We start from the raw sequence: 20,947 nt of genomic DNA, 5'->3' as shown, positions 1-20,947 counted from the left end.
CGGAGAGTTCCGACCTTTCGACGTGCAGCTTTCCGAACTCTAATCCAGGGGTAATGCTTTTCAGAAAATGCCAGTGACAGCATTTTGTAGTTGAACCGGAACCATTCCGACGAAAGGTTCAGTGGTCGGAAACAGTATGGACAGGCCTTTAAGTTAAGGCATAAGACCTGGTACTTAAGAGTGAGACAATCAAAATAGAGCTCATTGTGCTGTTACTCAGCTGTGCCAATTTCAGATGATTTTATTTATGTATAGATTTCACAAGGACTCTTTATATTCTGATTGTCATACCATATGCACACAGTTAAGACAGCCCACAATAAAAAAAGAAAAGAAAAAAACATTTGGCCATGAATAATAATAATAGTGTAACTTTATTTATTGTGAGCGTAGTACACTTAACAAGTACATTTGTCATCTGCATTTCCCCATCCTAAATATTGGGAACAGTGGCTGCCAATACAGCTCCCGGGGATCAGTTAGGGGTTAAGTGTCTTGCTCAGAGACACTTGGACACTACCCACGCGGCTACGCCTGACTGCCCCTTTTATCAATGCTGCGATTTTCATTTCCAAATGGAAACGATAATTTATTGAGTGGAATAAATATCCAGACTTCAGTGAATCCACACCCCTTCTACCAACGAACATCGGTGTTCCAGGACCAGGACCTGAATATTTACAAATGAAATCCTGTTCTCATCTAGTATCGACAATTTATTCATGAACTTGACACCTCAAAATACCTCAAAAGCGCTAACCGCATCTCCTGCAGTCTTGATTTTAACCTGAACCACCAGTTTGGCTATTAACCTGTGTATTAAATGCAGTCAATGTTTTACATATTTTCCACTAAAACTCATAATGGATTTATTTATTCTGTGTGGAAAATGATGGAGTTTAATTCTCTGTACATTAGTACAGTGGTTCTCAACCGGGGGTCCCCAAATTATTTACGGGGGTCCCCAGATGATTATCTTAATGTACAACATTGTTTTCTCACTCAACAGTAAACAAACCAACATAAAGTTTAATTGTATATAGCGTATATGCACATTTCTGAAGTGACAATTTAAGGACTTTTTAATATCTCTAAAATGACAAATTAAACATTGGCCAAATTGTCAAATATTAGAGGCAGGAAATGTGAAAATAGCAGATCTACATGCTCACAACCGGCGTTGTGAGCATGTAGATCTGCTATTTTCACAACAGAACCATGTTATACCAAACGTAATGCTTCAAGTTCAGCCCTTAGTGCTCGTTAGGGTGGGGGGGGTCCCCAGTTAAAATATGATTATTCTCACGGCCTGAAAAGGTTGAGAAGCACTGCATTAGTAGTACTTGACAGTTGCTTTGATCATCCAGGCTGCCTTTTCTCCTGGGTATTTATAGACAGGGGCGTCACACCACATTCTGGGCCCTGGGTACAAGGATTCACTGCGGGCCCCCCATGAATGTTAACTATTGAAAAATAGCAGATATACAAGCTCACAGCGCGGCACCGAGTGCCGCGCTGCGAGCTTGTAGATCTGCTATTTTTGAGAAATTGTGAAAATGTGTGCAAGAAACCCATGTTTCCATGTCAGTGATGCTCAAACTTTTTCATGTGAAGGACCCCCAAAATGATATGAATTTGGCCACGGAACCCCATCTCAAAATATTTAGTTCCAGGGACCCTCCCCCCCCCCCCCCCGGAAGCAAAATCTGAGTTACAAATGTTCGCTTAAAAAAATACATATTCAAAGATTTGCACACCTTTTCACGACTTTTCAAAAAATAGCAGATATACAAGCTCACAGCGCGGCACCGATAGCTAAAGTTACTAGGGCCCCTCCACCTTGGGCCCTAGTAACTCAGTCCCACTTTCCTACCCCTTGTGACGCCCCTGTTTATAGACGTGCTGTTGCTGGCTGCTCTGGAGTTGTTCAGAGTCGGACCCTCAGAGCCTACAGGGTCCACGTGGCTCCTTCTCTGTTCCTCTCCCTCAGTCCTCCTCTCCCAAACAACGTCTTTCCTCCTCCTCCTCCTCCTCCATATCTTTTTGCGATCCCACCTCTCTGCGTGCCACCAGCCCCCACCTCCCTCTATGGCTCCCTCTTAAGACCTGCTATGACACATAGTTTCTGGGCAGTGTTTAGAGGTGTGCGTGGAATGGACTATTAAGACCGGCTGAGACGAACCAAACTGACAGTCTGACTTTCTTGCAATCATTTTATTTTCAGTTCATACAGAGTACACGTTTAACCATTGAACAAACCGTGGCGTCCCGATCCTGGGCCAAACGCATTCTGTGAAAATAACAGAACTACAAGCTAGGGATGGGACCATATGAAAATTTCATATCACGATTATTGTGATTTGCAATATTATCGCGATAATCAACATGGTAGATTTATTTTTAAGAGATTTTGGTGTAGAGGGAAATACTGGCAGACCTAGCACAGAACTATGTTCATTTTGACAAAAAGTTAAACATTGTTTGAAGTATGCTGAAGGCTTACGGGCTAAGCTAAAGGGACTGCATACTAGACAGGACAGAGATGGAATGTCAATTTGCTACAAATAAACTGAAAAATCTACCGTACACTGAATCACTTTCTTTGTGTTATTGTGGCCGTCACAGTGATGTTCGCTGATGATATCTTCTGATGTAAATAGTTTATCCATTAGCTGGGTGTGAGATGTGCAGCAATATCTTCTGTGCAATTTTCTGTCAGATTGATACTGAAGCTGTGACGCACTCTCTGGGGGGGGGGGGGGGGGGGGGGGGGGGGGTAACAAGGACAGATACCAAATAAACTGTCTATGGACATTGCAAATGGTTAATTCTGTGTTTTTGTGTTTTCTTGTCCCAGAGGAAGAGAAACGTCTCGTTGAGGAAGTGTTCAACAATGCTATCGATTGTCTTTCTGACGAAGATAAGAAGCTACCTCAGGTCAGGGGGAGGATTCTATATGTTCTTATATAGATACTAATTATACATTGTCATTCCTTAATGCATTTATCTTTTTACCCATGCTAGTTTCACATAAAATAGTTTCAGTACCCATCTCTACCACCACAGTGTTATGTCTGTAATGTTTTTGTTAGAAAGGGCATCCTCTTGTTAATTACATACTTGTTAAGTACAGTATATAGTCATTCGGTAATTGTCAGTAGTAGGTTAGTTGTATGTCAAATTAAAAGCAGTGAGTGTAAGGATAGCCACCACTGTTCTAGCAACTAACAGCAGAGATCTCTTGATTGTCTGGCAACACAAGGCCAGTGAAATCCTAAACCAAGGTGTGTGCCTTTCACAGGTGGAGCATGTGCTGCCCCTCCTGAAGAGAGGGATCGGTATCCATCATGGCGGGCTCCTACCCATCCTAAAGGAGACCATTGAGATCCTGTTCGGTGAAGGTCTGCTCAAGGTAGGACGAGAAAAGGACTAAAACTGTCACAATTATTACATAACGATGGCCAAAATGCAAAACCTCCTATCTACACATTTCATGATTTTTGGATTTCACTTGAAATGAGGACAAAATGCTATGCTTCACATGGTCAGTCTGTATGCAAGATCGTTCTGCCCCTCATTTTGCCAACAATGTCATGTGACTAGAAATAGTAGATAGATTTTAATGTTGAACACACATTTTCTTTTTCATTTTCCCAACAAAGTGACATTTTCAGATAGGCTTTGCGTTTTGCCATCGATAATCGTCTAAACACCATCATTTGCGATAATTGCAAGTTTTTTGCATTTATTATTTATTTGCAATTATTATTCATGTCGTATTGAGCTTGATGTGCTGTTGTACAGCTCCTATTGATTACCGAGAACAGAGTTGGTCTGCTGGTTTTGGGGCAAAAATATAATTTAAATGTAATTGATTGACAATAACGATCGACTGAATGTTCTGATGACCTTTTTATGTTTTATATGTCTTTCTTGCAGGCCCTGTTTGCTACGGAGACGTTTGCCATGGGCATCAACATGCCAGCTCGCACCGTGCTCTTCACCAGCGCACGCAAGTTCGACGGCAAAAGCCACCGCTTTGTAAGAACACAAAAACACACACACACACACACACACACACACACACACACACACACACACACACACACACACACACACACACACACACACACACACACACACACACACACACACACACACACACACACAGTTCTAGTTGCTTTGACCACTTTAGATACAAATGGCAAAAATAGAAAACTGACGAGCTGACATCTCGCTGTGAGTTGTGTTGTGAGCTTGTTGAGCTGCTATTTTAGCTATTTTATGAATCTGCGAAGCTACCGTTTTGTAAGAACACAGACACGTATTCCCCTGGCGCGGCAGGGGGAGAGCGGGAACCAGGACTACAGGTTAGGTAGTTGGCACTGGGTGAGAAAATGGGTTGCAAAAAACGTGGGATAAAAAATATTAGAAGTAACACAGACACATACACACAAAAAAAACGTCCTGGTTGCTTTAATCTCTGAAGCTACTTACTGTACATGATCAGGTGAAAGTTCTCCCCGCCTCCCTGATCTGGAATCTGTTTCCTCTGACTACGATGGTTCATTGTCCTTTTATTTATGAAATCAAAACACTGACCTGGGTGCAGTGCGGAGCAGCCAGGCACACCGCCTGCTGCTCGTGAGCCCTTTATAAGGTCTTGGAACCGGATGGTTTATGTCATCATATAAACAGCCACATATTGTTTATAAGGGCTGAGGGCCATACATCAAGCTGCCTTCACTTAGAAGCCCAACGCTTCATCATCACTTTGTACACGTGCACTCTCAGGTGTCTTGCGCACACACACAACATGCGCAGCACACACCAGGTCCCATAACCCATTTAGACCGGGTAGGGTACGCATATCTGTGTCACCACTTTAACCATTATTTCATGCTTTAACTATTAAAAAATAGCAGATATACAAGCTCACAGCGCGGCACCGAGTGCCGCGCTGCGAGCTTGTAGATCTGCTATTTTTGAAAAATCCTGAAAATGTGTGCAAATCTTTGAATGTATATATTCTTTAAAGCAGACATTTGTTACACAAATCCTTCTTTCTCTTGGTCCCTGGAACGAAATATTTTCAGATGGGGGTCCGTGGTCAAATACATATAATTCTATGGGGTCTTTGACATGAAAAGGTTTGAGAACCACTGACAGAGAACTTAGAACAAGGACACCAGCACTCACTTTAGAATGAATTCTTCATGTTTTATTGAAGGTTTCCCCCCAGCAGACGAAAAAAACAAATGGACGTTTCGGCCCAAACAGGCCTTCCTCAGCGTGTAACTGAAGTCATAACCACTGACAGCGAAACACAGGCTTTTCAGAAAACTCTTAGGATCTAGAAGACTTTTTTTTCAGCTCTAAATGGGATAAAACGAGTCTTGCGCACACGCACAGAAACACACACACAAAGAGAACGCGAGAGCAGAGGAAGCGCCCCTCCAAGAGGTTCATTAGGAACATCTGGTGGCTGTCGGCGCCAGAGCTCCACGCAGGCACACTCGCACTCTCACACGCTCTCATTCCACCACGCTGAAGAGCCCAGAGCCCTGTAACATACCTGAACTACACATGAGATTCTTTACTGCAAAGAAATGCAACAGTAAAGTGTGTTTCATCAGTTTAAAACACTTCAGTTCATAAATCCTTTGTATGATATTTGTCCAAAGACCAGTGGACAAACTGGGATTAGTCGGAGCCAAGTCTGGTGGTGCAGGGAGAACTGGGATCACAGTAAAACAAAATGTTGCCTCCTTAGAAAAGACAACATCGTCTAGAGTTCTGTTTCATATTCATCCACAGTCAGCTACCAGGCCTATTGGTGGACTCTTTTTTTTCCAGACCACTAGATCTCAACTTGGGATCCAGGGACCCTCTGGAGTCTTTGAGATGGGTCCAGGCGGTACACAGCCAAATTATTGATCATTAGGACCCTTACGGGTCTATTTGGTTTGTACAGTCAGGGTTACAGATCCATCCATTTGGTTCCTGACTAACAATCACTTGGATGAAACTCCCTCAAGTTGGGAACCAGTGAACTAGACTATGTTGGGATGTTGTCCTTGTCTGCACCACAGATATGCGCCGCATTACTTTTAAAGAAATGTGTCCAGTATACACTGCTTTTGTTTTGCATCATGACTGTGGCTGCACCTGTTCTAGATCACCTCAGGTGAGTACATCCAGATGTCCGGGCGAGCTGGGAGGAGAGGAATGGACGAGAGAGGCATCGTCATCTTCATGGTGGACGAGAAAATGAGCCCAGCCGTTGGCAAACAGCTTCTCAAGGTACCCGTCTCTCTGCTGTTAGCATTTTGTTTGTATAATCGCACAAGAGTGTCACGCAAGAAATACTAGTGACAATAGCTACATTGTGAGCTTGTACATTTGCTATTTTCAAATAATAAAGTGAAAGATTTGATATGCCTTTATTTATAGATAATAGTGGAGCTACATAGGAAACGGAGGGAGAGAGACAGGGAGAGGCACACAGTTGATCATTGGGATGCACTGTCAGGGAGCTTATGTGCCTAGGTGGCCAGGTTTATACATTTTTAACCAAAGAAAAGTATTAAAGAGCTTGTGTCTAAATAGTAACTACATCGGAACAATGGGTTGTTTTTCCAATTTCTTGAAAGGTTGCGGTTATGGGCGTAAAAGGTTTCTTGCCTGACAGCGATGATACCTGATGCCGTTTTCCAAACTTTGCGTTCCTTTATCTGCTTTACCTCGATGAACCGTAGTATATTTCCAAGAGCCAGTTCTTCACAAAATAGCAAATCCCCACTCTCTTCAGAGAGATGCTGTAACCGTGTTCCTACTGCCAGAAAGGTCCCAAGAGCATCTCTTAAACACACTTGACTGTTCCTCTGAATAATTGAACCGAGCTTGCCAGATAACAGATATCTATAATTGTTCTCTCTCTGGGTCACTGGGACTTAGCTCTTGCTCCATTAAAATATTCACAACACGTGTGCGTACACTTCAGAGGACGCCCGTGGTTTGGACCGTGGCCCGTTCGGCTCCTGGACGTGGCACGTTGCCCAAGACATCTTTTGTACGCCATTTGAGTGAAATTATTTGGCCCGTTCTTTCTCAGTGAATCATATCCCTCTGTTCTTGACTTACGACCATTGGCTTGTGAAAGAGATTGTATTCATGTGAAACCGCTTGTTGGCTTAGTGTCTGAGATCTCTCCCAGGGTCTCTTGGAGGAAGTTGTGCTCCATGTTTAATATGTGTCTCTCAGGGGTTCCTAGTTTGGGATTAAGGCTACAGCTATCTATTATTATTTTGGTCATTATTCTGTTGTTTAGTTTTCGATGAATTGAAAAGGAATGCTTTTAGCGGTTCAGACGCCTTCACACCTACATTTTCACAGCCTGTAAACCCTGTTTCAGGCAGTCTTCATATGGTTATGCCACATGTGTGTTGTAACCCAAGACAGTACAGTATGTCCCAAAACTTTTTTTTTTTCGCAAAAGGGACATGACCTAGGGAAAAATGGCACCCGTTACATTGAAGCACTAAAGCCAGATGAAACAAGAAATGACAGTCCTTTCATACCAGCTTGCGCCTTGTGGACTAGCCTTGCTGAGGTGGAGACCTCACCAAGAAAGTTGAGGAGAAAGTAACGCGAAATATAATAATATATATATTCACACTTGTTTTAACAACAATTAGCCATACATGGTAAAAAAATAAGGGGATTTTGGCATACTGTGGTGGCTTGTTGGCTGACGAGCTGTAGACCATCAAAGTAGTATAAATCAATTAGTCTGATCAACCACTTAACACTTATGTTGCAATGATTTTTTCCGGCCAATGTCCCGCGTTGCCATGGTTACCATAGACTTCCATGTAATTGTGCAAGTGTGTAAAAAGTGCACGCCCATGCCTAGATGATGCACCACGTGTGTAGATGCTGTTCACAGCTTTCAAACAAAAAAATCCGCTTGGAAATCCGTTCAGGCATTCATGATTTATGGGCCATTATGTTTTCTTCAGATGTAAACAAACATGGCTGCCATGTTTGAAAAAATGGGTTGGTATGGGGTTAAACATGCAATTTCGCGATCGCGATCATGCCTAATACATTTCTGGAGGTCCCAAAAAAAAATTTGAAAAAAAAAAAAATTGAATTTTTTTTTTTTTTTTTTTTTTGAAAAAACGGCCCAAACTCGGGAAACTCGGGGTTGGCACAGCACTAGTACCAATACAAACTCGGGAAACTCGGGGTTGGCACCATATGTGTTAAAAGCTGACCTACAGTACAAGTTCACAGGGTTCATGTGGTTTACTTCATCTAGATGTGATCTTTTTAACTTGAACTCTTGTGTTCTTGTGCTGTTGTGCAGGGCTCTGCAGACCCTCTGAACAGTGCCTTCCACCTCACATACAACATGGTGCTGAACCTGCTGCGTGTGGAGGAGATCAACCCAGAGTACATGCTGGAGAAATCCTTCTACCAGTTCCAGCACTACAGGGCTCTGCCCGGGGTGGTGGAGAGTAGGTCCATTCATGCAAATAGCATACGTACACTCAGGGTCCCAACTTAAAGTACTAATGAAATGGAAAAATATATTTTTCACACTTTTTAAATATAGATATATTTTTGCATTTTTATGTGAAAAGTCCCTAGATAAATCGGAATAATTTCTTGTCACACACAAGTATACTGTGTGATTACATCAGCAAGCCTTTATGAACTAGTATGAATCATGATTTAATTTACCTGTGCGCAGGTGTTTGTCATTATAGCGACACTGTTGGTTCTGCTAGTCTGTGTATGTTAGTCAAAATGTTATAATTTAAAACTTAAACGGAACACAAAAATATAAAATATGTATCCGACAACATTTGAGGTTAGAAATAAGCAATGCTGTAACATCAACACTGCCCCCTCTCACGTTGCAATGAAATATTACAAATATTTGATCATTTTTACGAACATTTTGAAATCTTTGTTCATTTTTGTGGTTAAACTATCTGTGCAGAGATGAAGAAGCTGGAGGAACAGTATCATGCCATTGAGATCCCAAATGAGGAGGTCGTCGTTACCTACTTTAAGATCAGACAGCAGCTCGCCAAACTGAGCAAGGAGATCCAAGAGTTCGTCCACAAGCCGAAATACTGCTTACCCTTCCTACAACCTGGACGACTGGTCCAGGTAAAACGCACGCACGCACGCACGCACGCACGCGCACATACACACACACACACACACACACACACACACATACACACATACACTTACACTTACTGCACAAGCATGAAATAACCAGCACCATTTATTCTCACATGGTGCATAATAACCTTTTTTCCTCTTGCAATCCTTCAGGTGAAAAGTGAAGAGTCAGACTTTGGCTGGGGAGTAGTCGTTAACTTCTCTAAGAAGACTAATGTGAAGGTACATGTCACAACACTGTCAGGCAGAAACCTCTTATCCCAACCTCTTTTCCCAATTCTAACTTTTAGTTTTTATCGTTAACGAATGCCCTACTTGATCATACTACAGCTTGGCAGAAACCTATAGTTATTTTGTACATTCATGAATTTGAAGATCCTGAAAAATAGCAGTTATATGAAAATCCCACCCGACAGACGATATTTTCAAACTCTTAACTGTGAGACTAATGCTGGTTTGGGTGTGCAGGCGGGTTCAGACGCAGAGCCTCTATACGTGGTGGAGGTGTTGGTCCACTGCAGTAAGGAGAGCGTGAAGGACTCTGCCACCGAGGCTGCGAAACCTCCTGGCCCGGGAGAGACTGGAGAGATGCAGGTGGGTGCAACGCTCAACACACAACATAAAGAGACACTCGGCACACACAAACAAAACACTGGAGAGATGCTGGTAGCTGGGTGCAACACATACATACACACACACACACACACACACACACACACACACACACACACACACACACACACACAGCTCAATATTTATCCTTCAGCGACAAAGTATCATGGTGCAAAGTTACATGGTTATGGTTATATACAGTACATCTAGATAGGGGGTTTTCAACGTTTTCTGTTGAAGACCCCTGATCGAGATGGTTTGGTATAACCGAAATATTCTTCAGCAGTGTCTGTTTTTTTTTTCCTTGACCCCCCTTCTTCCCTTTCTTTTCTTCTATGGAAAATAACCATACGATAAGAACGATACACAAAAACTAATTGCACCCACTCTTTACTTCTGTAAACCTGTGATGTGACAAAGATGATTCTGATTCTGAAACCTTGTCAGCAGATATGCATTACTGTTGTAATGCTATGTATTTTTCATTAGTAGGTATATACAGTATTCAATATGTTTTTACATTTATCTTCCAGGTGGTTCCAGTAATGCTGCATCTCCTGAACTCCATTAGCTCAGTCCGGCTATACATCCCCAAGGATCTGAGGCCCCATGACAATAGACAGCTCATGCTCAAGTCAATACAGGTATTTATGGCATATGTTTGCATATATTTGTGTATGTCACTTAAAGAGATGCACATGGAACTAGGATTATATTTACAGTACCGGCTAGGCCTGTCAAACTTATTACATAATCGTCATAATCGTTTCCATGTTGAAAAATGATCATATATTTTCAAACATTTTCAAAAATCGTCTAAATGGCAGACCTACAAGCTTGCAACTTGCCGCGTTGCTATTTCCACTATTAATGTTTTCTTAAAAGTGCAAAGTTATTAAATGTGTTACTTTTTTGTAGGATATATTTAGGTTATTTGTCATATCTGCCTTGTGGAACTATCTTCAAAGCCTAAAAGCCAAACAGAAATGGAATTTGTATTCATATGTTCCGGGGTTCAGCGACAATCGTTAATCGCAATTATTTGTGAGACAATTAATCGTCATGAAATTTCATAATCGTGAAATTACCTTCTGATATTTTAAATGTTGGATGTTTTTCAAGCATTTCTGCCTTTTTGTAGTACCATCTATCCTTTACAAATTGTATGTATAATATTGAACATTGCATTTTAGATTCAGCATGATTGACCAGTTCTGTGTCCATGTGTTCCTTTCTGCTCTGCTCTCTCTCCCCTATTCCAACTCTTCTCGTGACTGTAATGTTGAGAAAAATAATTTCACCCACTGACTTTTTTACGCCTGTGACCGTCTCTCGTCTCTCCCCCTCTCAGGAGGTGAAAAAGCGCTTCCCGGACGGCATTCCTCTGCTGGATCCCGTGGATGACATGGGCATCAAGGACCCTGCCCTGAAGAAGGTCATCCAGAAGGTGGAAGCCTTCGAGCACCGCATGTACTCCCACCCCATGCACAGTGACCCCGGCCTGGAGGCCGTCTACTCCCTCTGCGAGAAGAAATCCCTGGTAAGCACCGCAGCGCTGGTACTCCCATGTTTTACTGGAGTAAAAGTGTCAATGCTGTGCTCTGTTACAAGTAAGAAGTCTGGAATTCAAAATGTAAAATTACAAAAGTATTATTGGTATCAACATGTAATAAGCACCAAAAGTAGAAAGTACTTATTATGCAAAATGTCCTTTAGTTATTAAATGTATAACATATTTTGGAAATGGCAGATCTACAGTCGCATCGCGACACAATGTGACCTCGTAGATTGTCTGTTTTCAGAAGTGGTTTTAATCAAAATCTACAAAGTAAACTAAAGTTTTCAAATAATTGTAGTGGAGTAAAAGTGCAATATTTGCCTCTGAGATGTAGTGGAGTAGAAATAAAACACACCAGTAAAGTCAAAGTACCTCAAACTTGTACTAGAGTAAATGGACTGCTGTAACTGCACCACTGCTGCTAAGATGGTGTGTGTATGGTACAAAAAACGAAGTCCTCCTGATTCCTACTTGATTGTGCATTCTGTCACACGTCGAAAATAGAAAAATGTGACGTGTTGTGAACTTGTAGATCGTCTATTTTCGTTGCGCGACACTAGTGTGCAACTACTGCACAATAAGTCATGCCGAAATGTCAAGCCCCTTTGAAAGTAAGGCTTGGAAACACTAGGCTAGCGTTGGCTCAGCCTCTTACCAGTGAAATGCTGCTTTGTTTTATCTGTATGGTTGATTCAGATCAACAGTAAAGATAAAATAAATATAATAAATTACATAAACATGAAATAAATGATGCATAAATGTCAAGCCCCGTTGAAAGTAAGGCTTGGAAACAATAGGCTAGCGTTAGATACCAGTGAAATGCCGCGTAGTTTGTTTTATCTTTACTGTTAAAGCTTAGATAAATCAAATCAGCAGCGTTTGTTAGCCACAAATGACCTTACGCTATTGCTTCCTCTAGAAGCAGGATGGGAGGTGGCGGTGTACTTCTACAGACAAACACAGGAAGAGCTGAAGGACAATATATAGACTGTGGCTGTGTTCATAGGCCAACTGGCACAACACCCACAGATCAACCTCTTGTCGACTTATTATCAGAGGAAAATAGAAAGTAAAATGAGTATAATTCAGTTCCTCAACATTGAAGCAGCAAAAGCAACAATAACAAATGAAAGACAATAATTAAGAACAATAATTAACACTTATGTTGCAATGATTTTTTCTCTTCAATGTCTCGCGTTGCCATGGTTACCATAGACTTCCATGTAATTGTGCAATTGTGTAAAAAGTGCACGCCCATGCCTAGATGATGCACCACGTGTGTAGATGCTGTTCACAGCTTTCAAACAAAAAAATCCGCTTGGAAATCCGTTCAGGCATTCATGATTTATGGGCCATTATGTTTTCTTCAGATGTAAACAAACATGGCTGCCATGTTTGAAAGAATGGGTTGGTATGGGGGTTAAACATGCAATTCCGCGATCGCGATCATGCCTAATACATTTCTGGAGGTCCAAAAAATGTTTTTGAAAAAAAAAAGAAATTGGAAAAAAAAGAAGAAAAAAAAAGAAAAATCAAAAACGGCCCAAACTCGGGAAACTCGGGGTTGGCACAGCGTTGGTATCAATACAAACTCGGGAAACTCGGGGTTGGCACCAGATGTGTTAAGATTAAGAAGATGGAAAATCCTCATGGCACACTTTGAGGTTCTTTGAAGGTGCTGCTGTGTTTGTGGGTCCTACTTATTGCGACCGTAGGTCACAGTTTCCTATCAGAACCGTCACAGCTTGTCCGTATACGACGCAGTATTGGCGAATCGACGCGTCGCGGCCGAAAATCGACGCGTCGATCGACTTTTTTCAATTTTTTTTTTCGCTAAGCAGCAGCTGAGAGGAGAGCAGCACAACGGCGCATTACTTTAAACAACACAACGTATGCTGCACCCATCAGAACTTGCATCAAAGCCCTAATAATAATGATAAATATAGCTGCAAGCAGCGATAAAGTGGCCAAGGCAAAAGCATCAAGGGAAAGCAAAGAAGACATCAAAGAGAAACTAGAAGCAGTGTTCTTCCGAACAGGTTAGGTGTTTTTTTTGGCCTTCTGGTGACTCTATAACAGGCCAATGTGAGAAGGGTGGCATCTGTTCCTTGGCCTAGTGGGAATGTGTGTGCAAAATCTCACACAAATAGCAGGCTGCGTTTGAGACATTTTGTTCAAAAAGGAGCAATCCTGCAAACCTTGGAATTCAATGTTAGCCAATTAGATAGAATATGATATTGGACAAATCCGTCATGATTACATCACTGTAGAGATACTGTGTGCCCATTTGTGTGATTATCGGATAAAATCTGAAGGAGTAATATCGAAGAATGCGTTTTCGGCCTTCTGGTGGCGCTATAAATGACAGAGACTCTGCCGATTTTACACTAATCGGCATAGTTATTGGTGAAAGCACAAATTGACCTCTACACAACATGTATGCAAAAGACTATATGCAACAGACATAAAATAGTTCCAAAGAACTCCTCAAGGTTTTAACTCAATATCTTTATTTTCCAACTTTTTCATTAGTTGTCTTTGTTGAAGAGTTGGTCATCAGGTTGTAAACCTTCAAAACAGAGGGTTAACAACCTAGCCATTTTCAGGCATGTCTTTTAAATCACAATGTTTTCAAATAATTCAAGTAGTAAACGTCTTCAAATAAAGTTTTTAAACATTAAGTATTGTGAAGTCTGAACCCAAACCAGCACACGGAAACAGTTCTCAAGGTGAAAACGCAATAAGCGTTGTTTTATTCAATGGGGCGTTCCCCTAAAACATGAAATAAAGTTCTTCCCAAAACCGGGGCTTTTAACACGTCTTCAAATAAAGTTTTTAAACATTAAGTATTGTGAAGTCTGAACCCAAACCAGCACACGGAAACAGTTCTCAAGGTGAAAACGCAATAAGCGTTGTTTTATTCAATGGGGCGTTCCCCTAAAACATGAAATAAAGTTCTTCCCAAAACCGGGGCTTTTAACTCAAAATATGCTTCTTTCCAGAACTTAACAAACAGGGGTTACATTCGAAACATATGTTTCACAGTATGCCGTTGCTTCCATTAACACATGCCATTTCTCTTCCAAGACTCAGATGCAGCTCCTAATTTGCCTACAATGGGAACAGATAGAACCACCATTAGCAATGTGGCAAAATACAGAGCAAATGTGCGACAGAGGAGAACATAGTGGAGTTTTGCTTACTGCTCGATGGAAGAGTCCCTTCGAGAGCCAGCTACACAGTGAAGCAGAGCTCGGTGGTTAAGAGCAAAAACATTTGGATTGCCTGACTCGGAGAAGCTGTGTTGCGGCCAGGTGCTGACAAATCAAACTGATTGCAACAAGCAGCTATCTTAGCTGCTGCATTCTGGGAAATGTAGTTTTTCTGAAAACCAAACTAAGCCATCAGTTAGATTCAGTTCACATGCAAAAAACAGGGCCTGGATAAAAAAAATAAGAAAAATCAACTAATCAGCCGATCTACAAGGTTAAAACAAAATAAAGTCAACAGATCTGCTGATTTGGAGGTTGTGATTTGCCATCCAATTTGCGTGATTTTAGGCCAAAATCTGTAGGAGCAGTGTTGTAAAATGTGTTTTGCAAAAATCTGTCTGATGGTGGCGCTAGAGAGGGGCATGTGTGAAATCAGGGACGGAGGTTGTGATTTGACAATCAATTTGCGTGATTTTAGGCCAAAATCTGTAGGAGCAGTGTTCACAAATGTTTTGCAAGAATCGGCCTCATGGTGGCGCTGGAGGGCCATGTGAGAAATCAGGCAGCCAAGGAATGTGTGCAAAGTTTGGCATGGATAGGGGCAATGGTAACGGAGATATGAATAGGGCAAAAGTATGATGTCACACGGACAGAGTGACAGCCGGTGGAGGTTTCGATAGTAACTGCGACCTAACAGTCGCAATAATACTCACATCTCTTTAGTTAAATGCTTACATTGAAGAAAGAGATGAGGCCACACCCCAAACAATAGTGGACACAGGCAATAATCCACAACTGCACACTCCTGACAATATAAAACACATTCTCACCGTAAACGATAGCACCAAAATAACACAGTAAAACGGTAAAAGAGACCATACAAAATACAGAGCAGCACACACTCCTCAACTCAGCAGTGTTTTGTTCAAACTGTTCAGATGGATTCAATCGGCCGACGCCCAACAAGCAACCATCTTAGCTGCTGCATTCTGGGAAATGTAGTTTCTGAAAACCAAACAATTAAGATTCAGTTCACAGGCAAAAAAACTAAAAAAAATCAACTAATCAGCCGATCTACAAGCTTAAAACAAAATAAAGTCGACAAATCTGCTTATCTACAAGCAATAATTACATTCCCGAAATGAATCTTTTTACATTCCAATCCCAAAACCAGAAACAAACATTTCCGAGCCACATGTTCACTTACCAATTATCTTAGTCACGCAGCCTCAGTGTCAATATCAGAGTTGGTCAGGTGGATCTAAAATCAATATAGTGTGGGTTAAATATAAATGGAGTAATGCTGTTAGAAATTGGAATAGTCTTGAAATGAAATGTGTACAAACCTGCAGCAGCTCCAATGAGGTTACTGAACAAACTGAAAAAAAAACTGGCTTTATACAGGGTGTGGTGATTACGAATGCTCGGCAGCTGTGACTCAGGGACCGTGGTCAAAACATTGCATGTGAAAAATAAGAATATATTCCATTTGAAAAATAAAATAAAATGACTGTAATTCCCGCTGAACCGTGGGTTACAAGTGCACAAGTGCACAGTGCACTAACCTACATTATTGCAAAGTGTGATTTAAATGTGACTTTGAATGTATGTTTTAGAGGCAGAAGAATAACGCACGCACGCACACACGCGCGCACGCACGCACGCACGCACGCACGCACGCACGCACGCACGCACGCACGCACGCACGCACGCACGCACGCACGCACACACACACACACACACACACACACACACACACACACACACACACACCTGTGCCTAACCATTCGGCATTAGAGGTGGGATTTATGGCTATTTGAAGTGAGACAGTACCATCGATCTGGCTCACTAAAAAGAGCCGTTCAAAAGACTGGCTCATTTGTCTCCTTGTATATTTATATATTTTTAAGAAGAATTTGTTTAAACATGAATCCACAAGGTGGCACCACATTCCTCTGCTGACAGTTGAGATCACAATTTAGTATTTACCCTTTTCATAAAATGTGTGTATAAATTAAGCTACCTTGACTTTTGTTATTCATAAAACACCTAAAAAAAACAAGCAGGCAACAATGAACTAGCTCCTCCACTTGTTCTCTCTCTCTCACTCACTCACTGTACTCAGTCAGTACTCAGTGGAGTAGCAAGGAGATGTTGAATTGGGGGGAGGGGGTCTCCCCCCCAAATGAACGGCTCTCTACTGCGCGAACCGGATCCCAACGTTCACTTCAAAGAGCCGTTCAAAAGATTTGATTCGTTCGCGAACGTCCCAGCTCTATTCTGCATCTAGCCTAAGGCCCAGATCATGGGAAAACCCTACTCACGTCAGGGTGGGGGGTCCCCAGTTCAAATATGATTCTTTTTGGTTTCAGTGATATTTGGACTTACCCTCTACAGTAGTTCATCATGAAAATGTTACTTTGCTTGTTTTAGAGGCAGAAGAATAATTTGCATAAAACTTGCAATGTTGATTGAATTATTAAAAAAGCATGTTTCAATGTTTAAAAAATCCGATCTGACAGATCTTTAGATATTGGTCCAAAGTTCATGTAAAAAAAGTTCTGTGCACGTGACGCAAAAGTTCCGGAATAAAAGCGGGTTTAAGTGTTTTACAAACTGCTCAAATTGGCGGAAAATCTAAGGGCGGAGCTTACTTAACAAAGACACAGATGTCTTCCGCTTGAGTCAAGGCACGCGTGTAAGCAAGTTGCATGTCTTCAAACGAAACGAGGCATGACTTATGCCCCTTTAAAGTTTGAGTTTTCAAACGCTTCGTATAGCGCCCCCCTTTGGCCAATTGGAGTAAGATTGCTTTCAGTGATATTTGGACTAACCCTCTACATATTTGCCAAATGCCATGAACGTGTGACTTTGCATGTATGATTTAGAGGCAGAAGAAAAATTTGCATAAAACTGCAACATTGAGTGAATTATTAAAAAATAATGTTTCGCTTTAAAGAAAATCCGCCTAAGTTTTCAGACCGTATTGGTCCAAAGTTCATGTAAAAAAGGTTTCGCGCACATTACGCGAAAATCCCAGGAGGAGATACATTTTTACTGTTTTTCATATAATTCAAAATTGTGGGAGAAGTAAAGGTCAGAGGTCAAAAGTCAGAGCGTACAAGTTGTTCGGCATGAGGAGACGCATAAGTGTATACAGGTTTCATTGCTGTACCTGAAACAGGGCATGAGCTACACCTGTTCAAAGTTGGCATTTTTCAAAGGCTTCCTACAGCGCCACCCTTTGGCCGATTGTTGCGAGCTTCACCTTTTAGCCGTTTGGCATAGTCCTCTGCCATACTGCCGAGTTTCGTAAAAAGCGACTGCACGGTCTAGCCGCTAGAGAAAAAGTGGCGGAAGAATAATAATAATAATAGTTATGATGAAGTCCAATAACAATGAGTGGCCATTTGCCACTTCGTGGCCTTGGCCACTAATAATACATAATTGCTCTTCCTTGTTAGCATGGAGTCTGTTCTCTAGAGACTAGAAGCGGAGTGACAATAAGTCCATGGAACGTGCGGGAGCGCTGACCGCTCGCTCTCATATATCCCCGGTGTGTCGCATTAACGTTAACGACGAGTAGTGTGGTTTGTGATCATCGCACACAACGGCGACGCTGCCATTAACAAGCGAGCTTTCGTGTCAAGCGTGCATGCAGAGGCAGGAGGTAAACAAAAGCATCCAGTCCATAGAGTTGATACGGTTGATACAGTCAGGCAAGTCAGCGCGCACTGCTATGACGCGCACATCAGCCCGGTGTCAGCAGTGTTTCTCAACCAGTAGTCCGCGGACCTGACTAGCGCCGCATGCATGCGAATGCACAACACATGCAGGCATGCACTCGTCTCCGACACAGACACACACACACACACACACACACACACACACACACACACACACACACACACACGGTCCTCTCACATATGGAAAACATTAACGCTTATAACGTTTTTGAACGATTAAAACCTTTTTTGGGGGGAAAAACTTTTGAAAAATAAAAAAATATATATATTTTTCGACTTTTCGACTCGTACTTTTTGAGTCGCGGTGAGCGTGAGTCGATCGACGCGTCGATTTCCGATTTTTTTTCACATCCCTAATTTTTACGGTCTATGGGTTTGCCGCTCTGACATCATGCTCTGACGTCACTGTGATGTCAGGGGAATTAATCTTAACAGAATGGGTTTGCTGCTCTGACATCACGCTCTGGCTTCACTGTGATGTCACACTTAACAGAAATCCCTTTTATGCCCATATATGGAGTTCCCTGTTGTCATCAGTATTAAGCCCATATCTAACAGGACTCATATGGGAATGCCCACATATATGGAGGCCACATCGGCCACATACAACACCAACAGAATCCATATATGGCCAAGACAGATGGCCAAGACAGCCCATATCTGTGTGGCTGGTTCTACAGACAGGGATCTCCATGTATGAGCATAAAAGGGTATGATGTCAGATATCATAGACATCATAGGACTTTCACATAACGAATAACTGAGTAAGCATGTTTGGGCTCTCACAGCATATCTCCATATACAGTACATGGATGGGTACCAGGGCTCTCCATATATGGGTAACTGGTCCGATATACATCACTGGCCAGATGGCCTAGACATGGCGCGGTCGCTTGTTGCCCTGAGGCGTCTTACTAGTAAATATTATTGCATAAATATGTATGCAGTATATGTATTAGAGATGGGACGGCTGGCTTTGCTGGGTTCATTTTCCTACTGACATCAGCTGCTCGTAATATGCACAGCCATGTTGATTCAGATAAATATGATGTTATAGTACCTAGCTGCATTTAACTGTGGAGCACTCCATGTATACACATAGCCCATACGCCCATCCGTAATGTATATAAGCATCTATCTACATATACGCACATTCATGTGTGCTTACCCTTGTGTGGGCAATCTTAGTATGTCAGGTGTTTTGTGTGTGTCTGTGTAGGATGTTTGAATATTCTAGAGAAGGGCTATTCAACTGGCGGCCCCTGACACCTTGGGTTTCTGACGATGTGGCCCCCTGAACAGTTTGGTTGAATAGTTCTGTTCTAGAAGGCGTGCCGTGTGATTGTGTGTGCACAGCAGCTGAGCTGACTGAGTGTGGTAGTAGGCAAAAGGCCAGTATTATCAATCATTCATAAATGTAAAGTAGCTGTTTGGGTGCCTAACTGCCCTTTGGTTTTATTGATGCGAACTGCTTGCCATGTGTAGGTAGGGCTGTCACAATTATTACATAATCGTCTAATCGCGATTATTTGACATAATCGTCTAATCGCGATTATTTGACATAATCGTGATTATTTTTCATAATCGTCAAAATCGTTTTCATGTTGAAAAATGTTCATGTATTTGTTTTAAACTAAAAAAATAGTGGAAATAGCAGATCTGCAAGCTCAAGCTTGTAGATCGGCTATTTCCACTATCAATGCTCTTTTTTAAGTATAAAGTTGTCAAATATATCAGTCATTTCTTTCTATATTTAGGTTATGTGTCATATTTGCCATGTGCAACTTCAAAGCCTAAAAGCCAAACAGAAATGTAATTGTCAGCGACAAATACACAATTAAGTCGATCATCGCAATTATTTGAGTGACAATTAATCGTCATGTAAAATGTCATAAACGTGACAGCCAGCCCTATGTTGGGACGATAAGCGATATTATCGTTTATCGTGATAAAAATGTTCCGCCCCAGGATAATGGATTTTGATTATCGCGATGATAACGTAAATCGCGATTTAATTCGTCACAATCATCGTGACATGACATTTTCATATCGTCCCATCCCTAGCCATGTGGTAACATCTTCTGGAACCGTCCATAGTTGAAACCTACGGGCTTGACTGACACAACGTGTTGCTTGACTTGACCCAATGCCCAAAACAATGGTGTGCGTTTGCCTGATTTATTTCATCAAAGCAATAATTCATGAGATGAGAGGGAATGCGATAGCTGAGCAGCTACAGCTACAGCACAGTGCCTATGAGCACAACACAGTAGAGCCAATATCACAGAGTATAGTTTGCTTTGATTCTTAACAGATGGCAGGGGTTGTTCCGAGGTTACAGATGAGGTAAATAGTAAGGACATTGGTGTGGTTTTATATCATGAGGTGTCAGCACTTAGAATTAGAATGGCTCTCAGCCAAGCAAGGTCGTAACTGTGGTATGCTGGAACCTCCTCACATTAGGGAAATGAAAGTTGCAAGATGCACCCTAGTCATTAGTCAACATGCACAACAAATAACGTCATGTTCAGGAAATTAAATTGGCTTAGACAGAAATGTTATGTTTGCCTATGTACGTAATGTGTGTGTGGTCAGTATGCAAAGTGGAAACTCTGATG

At 41.8% G+C, this 20,947-nt stretch overlaps 2 protein-coding genes across 2 annotated transcripts in view; one reads left to right on the top strand and one right to left on the bottom strand.

Annotated features, from left to right (window-relative positions):
* Positions 1-20,947, bottom strand: part of plpp1a (phospholipid phosphatase 1a) — a 247,506-nt gene that overhangs the window by 182,628 nt on the left and 43,931 nt on the right. The gene's annotated exons all lie outside the window — the stretch shown is intronic.
* Positions 1-20,947, top strand: part of mtrex (Mtr4 exosome RNA helicase) — a 50,604-nt gene that overhangs the window by 21,115 nt on the left and 8,542 nt on the right. The window contains exons 12-21 of the mRNA XM_080742649.1: positions 2,858-2,937; positions 3,302-3,412; positions 3,940-4,041; positions 6,178-6,303; positions 8,372-8,522; positions 9,011-9,183; positions 9,355-9,423; positions 9,670-9,795; positions 10,347-10,457; positions 11,165-11,353. Coding sequence (XP_080598775.1) covers positions 2,858-2,937; positions 3,302-3,412; positions 3,940-4,041; positions 6,178-6,303; positions 8,372-8,522; positions 9,011-9,183; positions 9,355-9,423; positions 9,670-9,795; positions 10,347-10,457; positions 11,165-11,353 — 1,238 coding nt within the window. The remainder of the gene's footprint in view (positions 1-2,857; positions 2,938-3,301; positions 3,413-3,939; positions 4,042-6,177; positions 6,304-8,371; positions 8,523-9,010; positions 9,184-9,354; positions 9,424-9,669; positions 9,796-10,346; positions 10,458-11,164; positions 11,354-20,947) is intronic.

This window comes from Nannobrachium achirus (assembly GCF_963921795.1).
Source record: "Nannobrachium achirus genome assembly, chromosome: 15".
In the NCBI taxonomy this organism is placed as follows: Eukaryota; Metazoa; Chordata; class Actinopteri; order Myctophiformes; family Myctophidae; genus Nannobrachium; species Nannobrachium achirus.
This window is presented reverse-complemented; position numbering and strand designations above follow the sequence as displayed.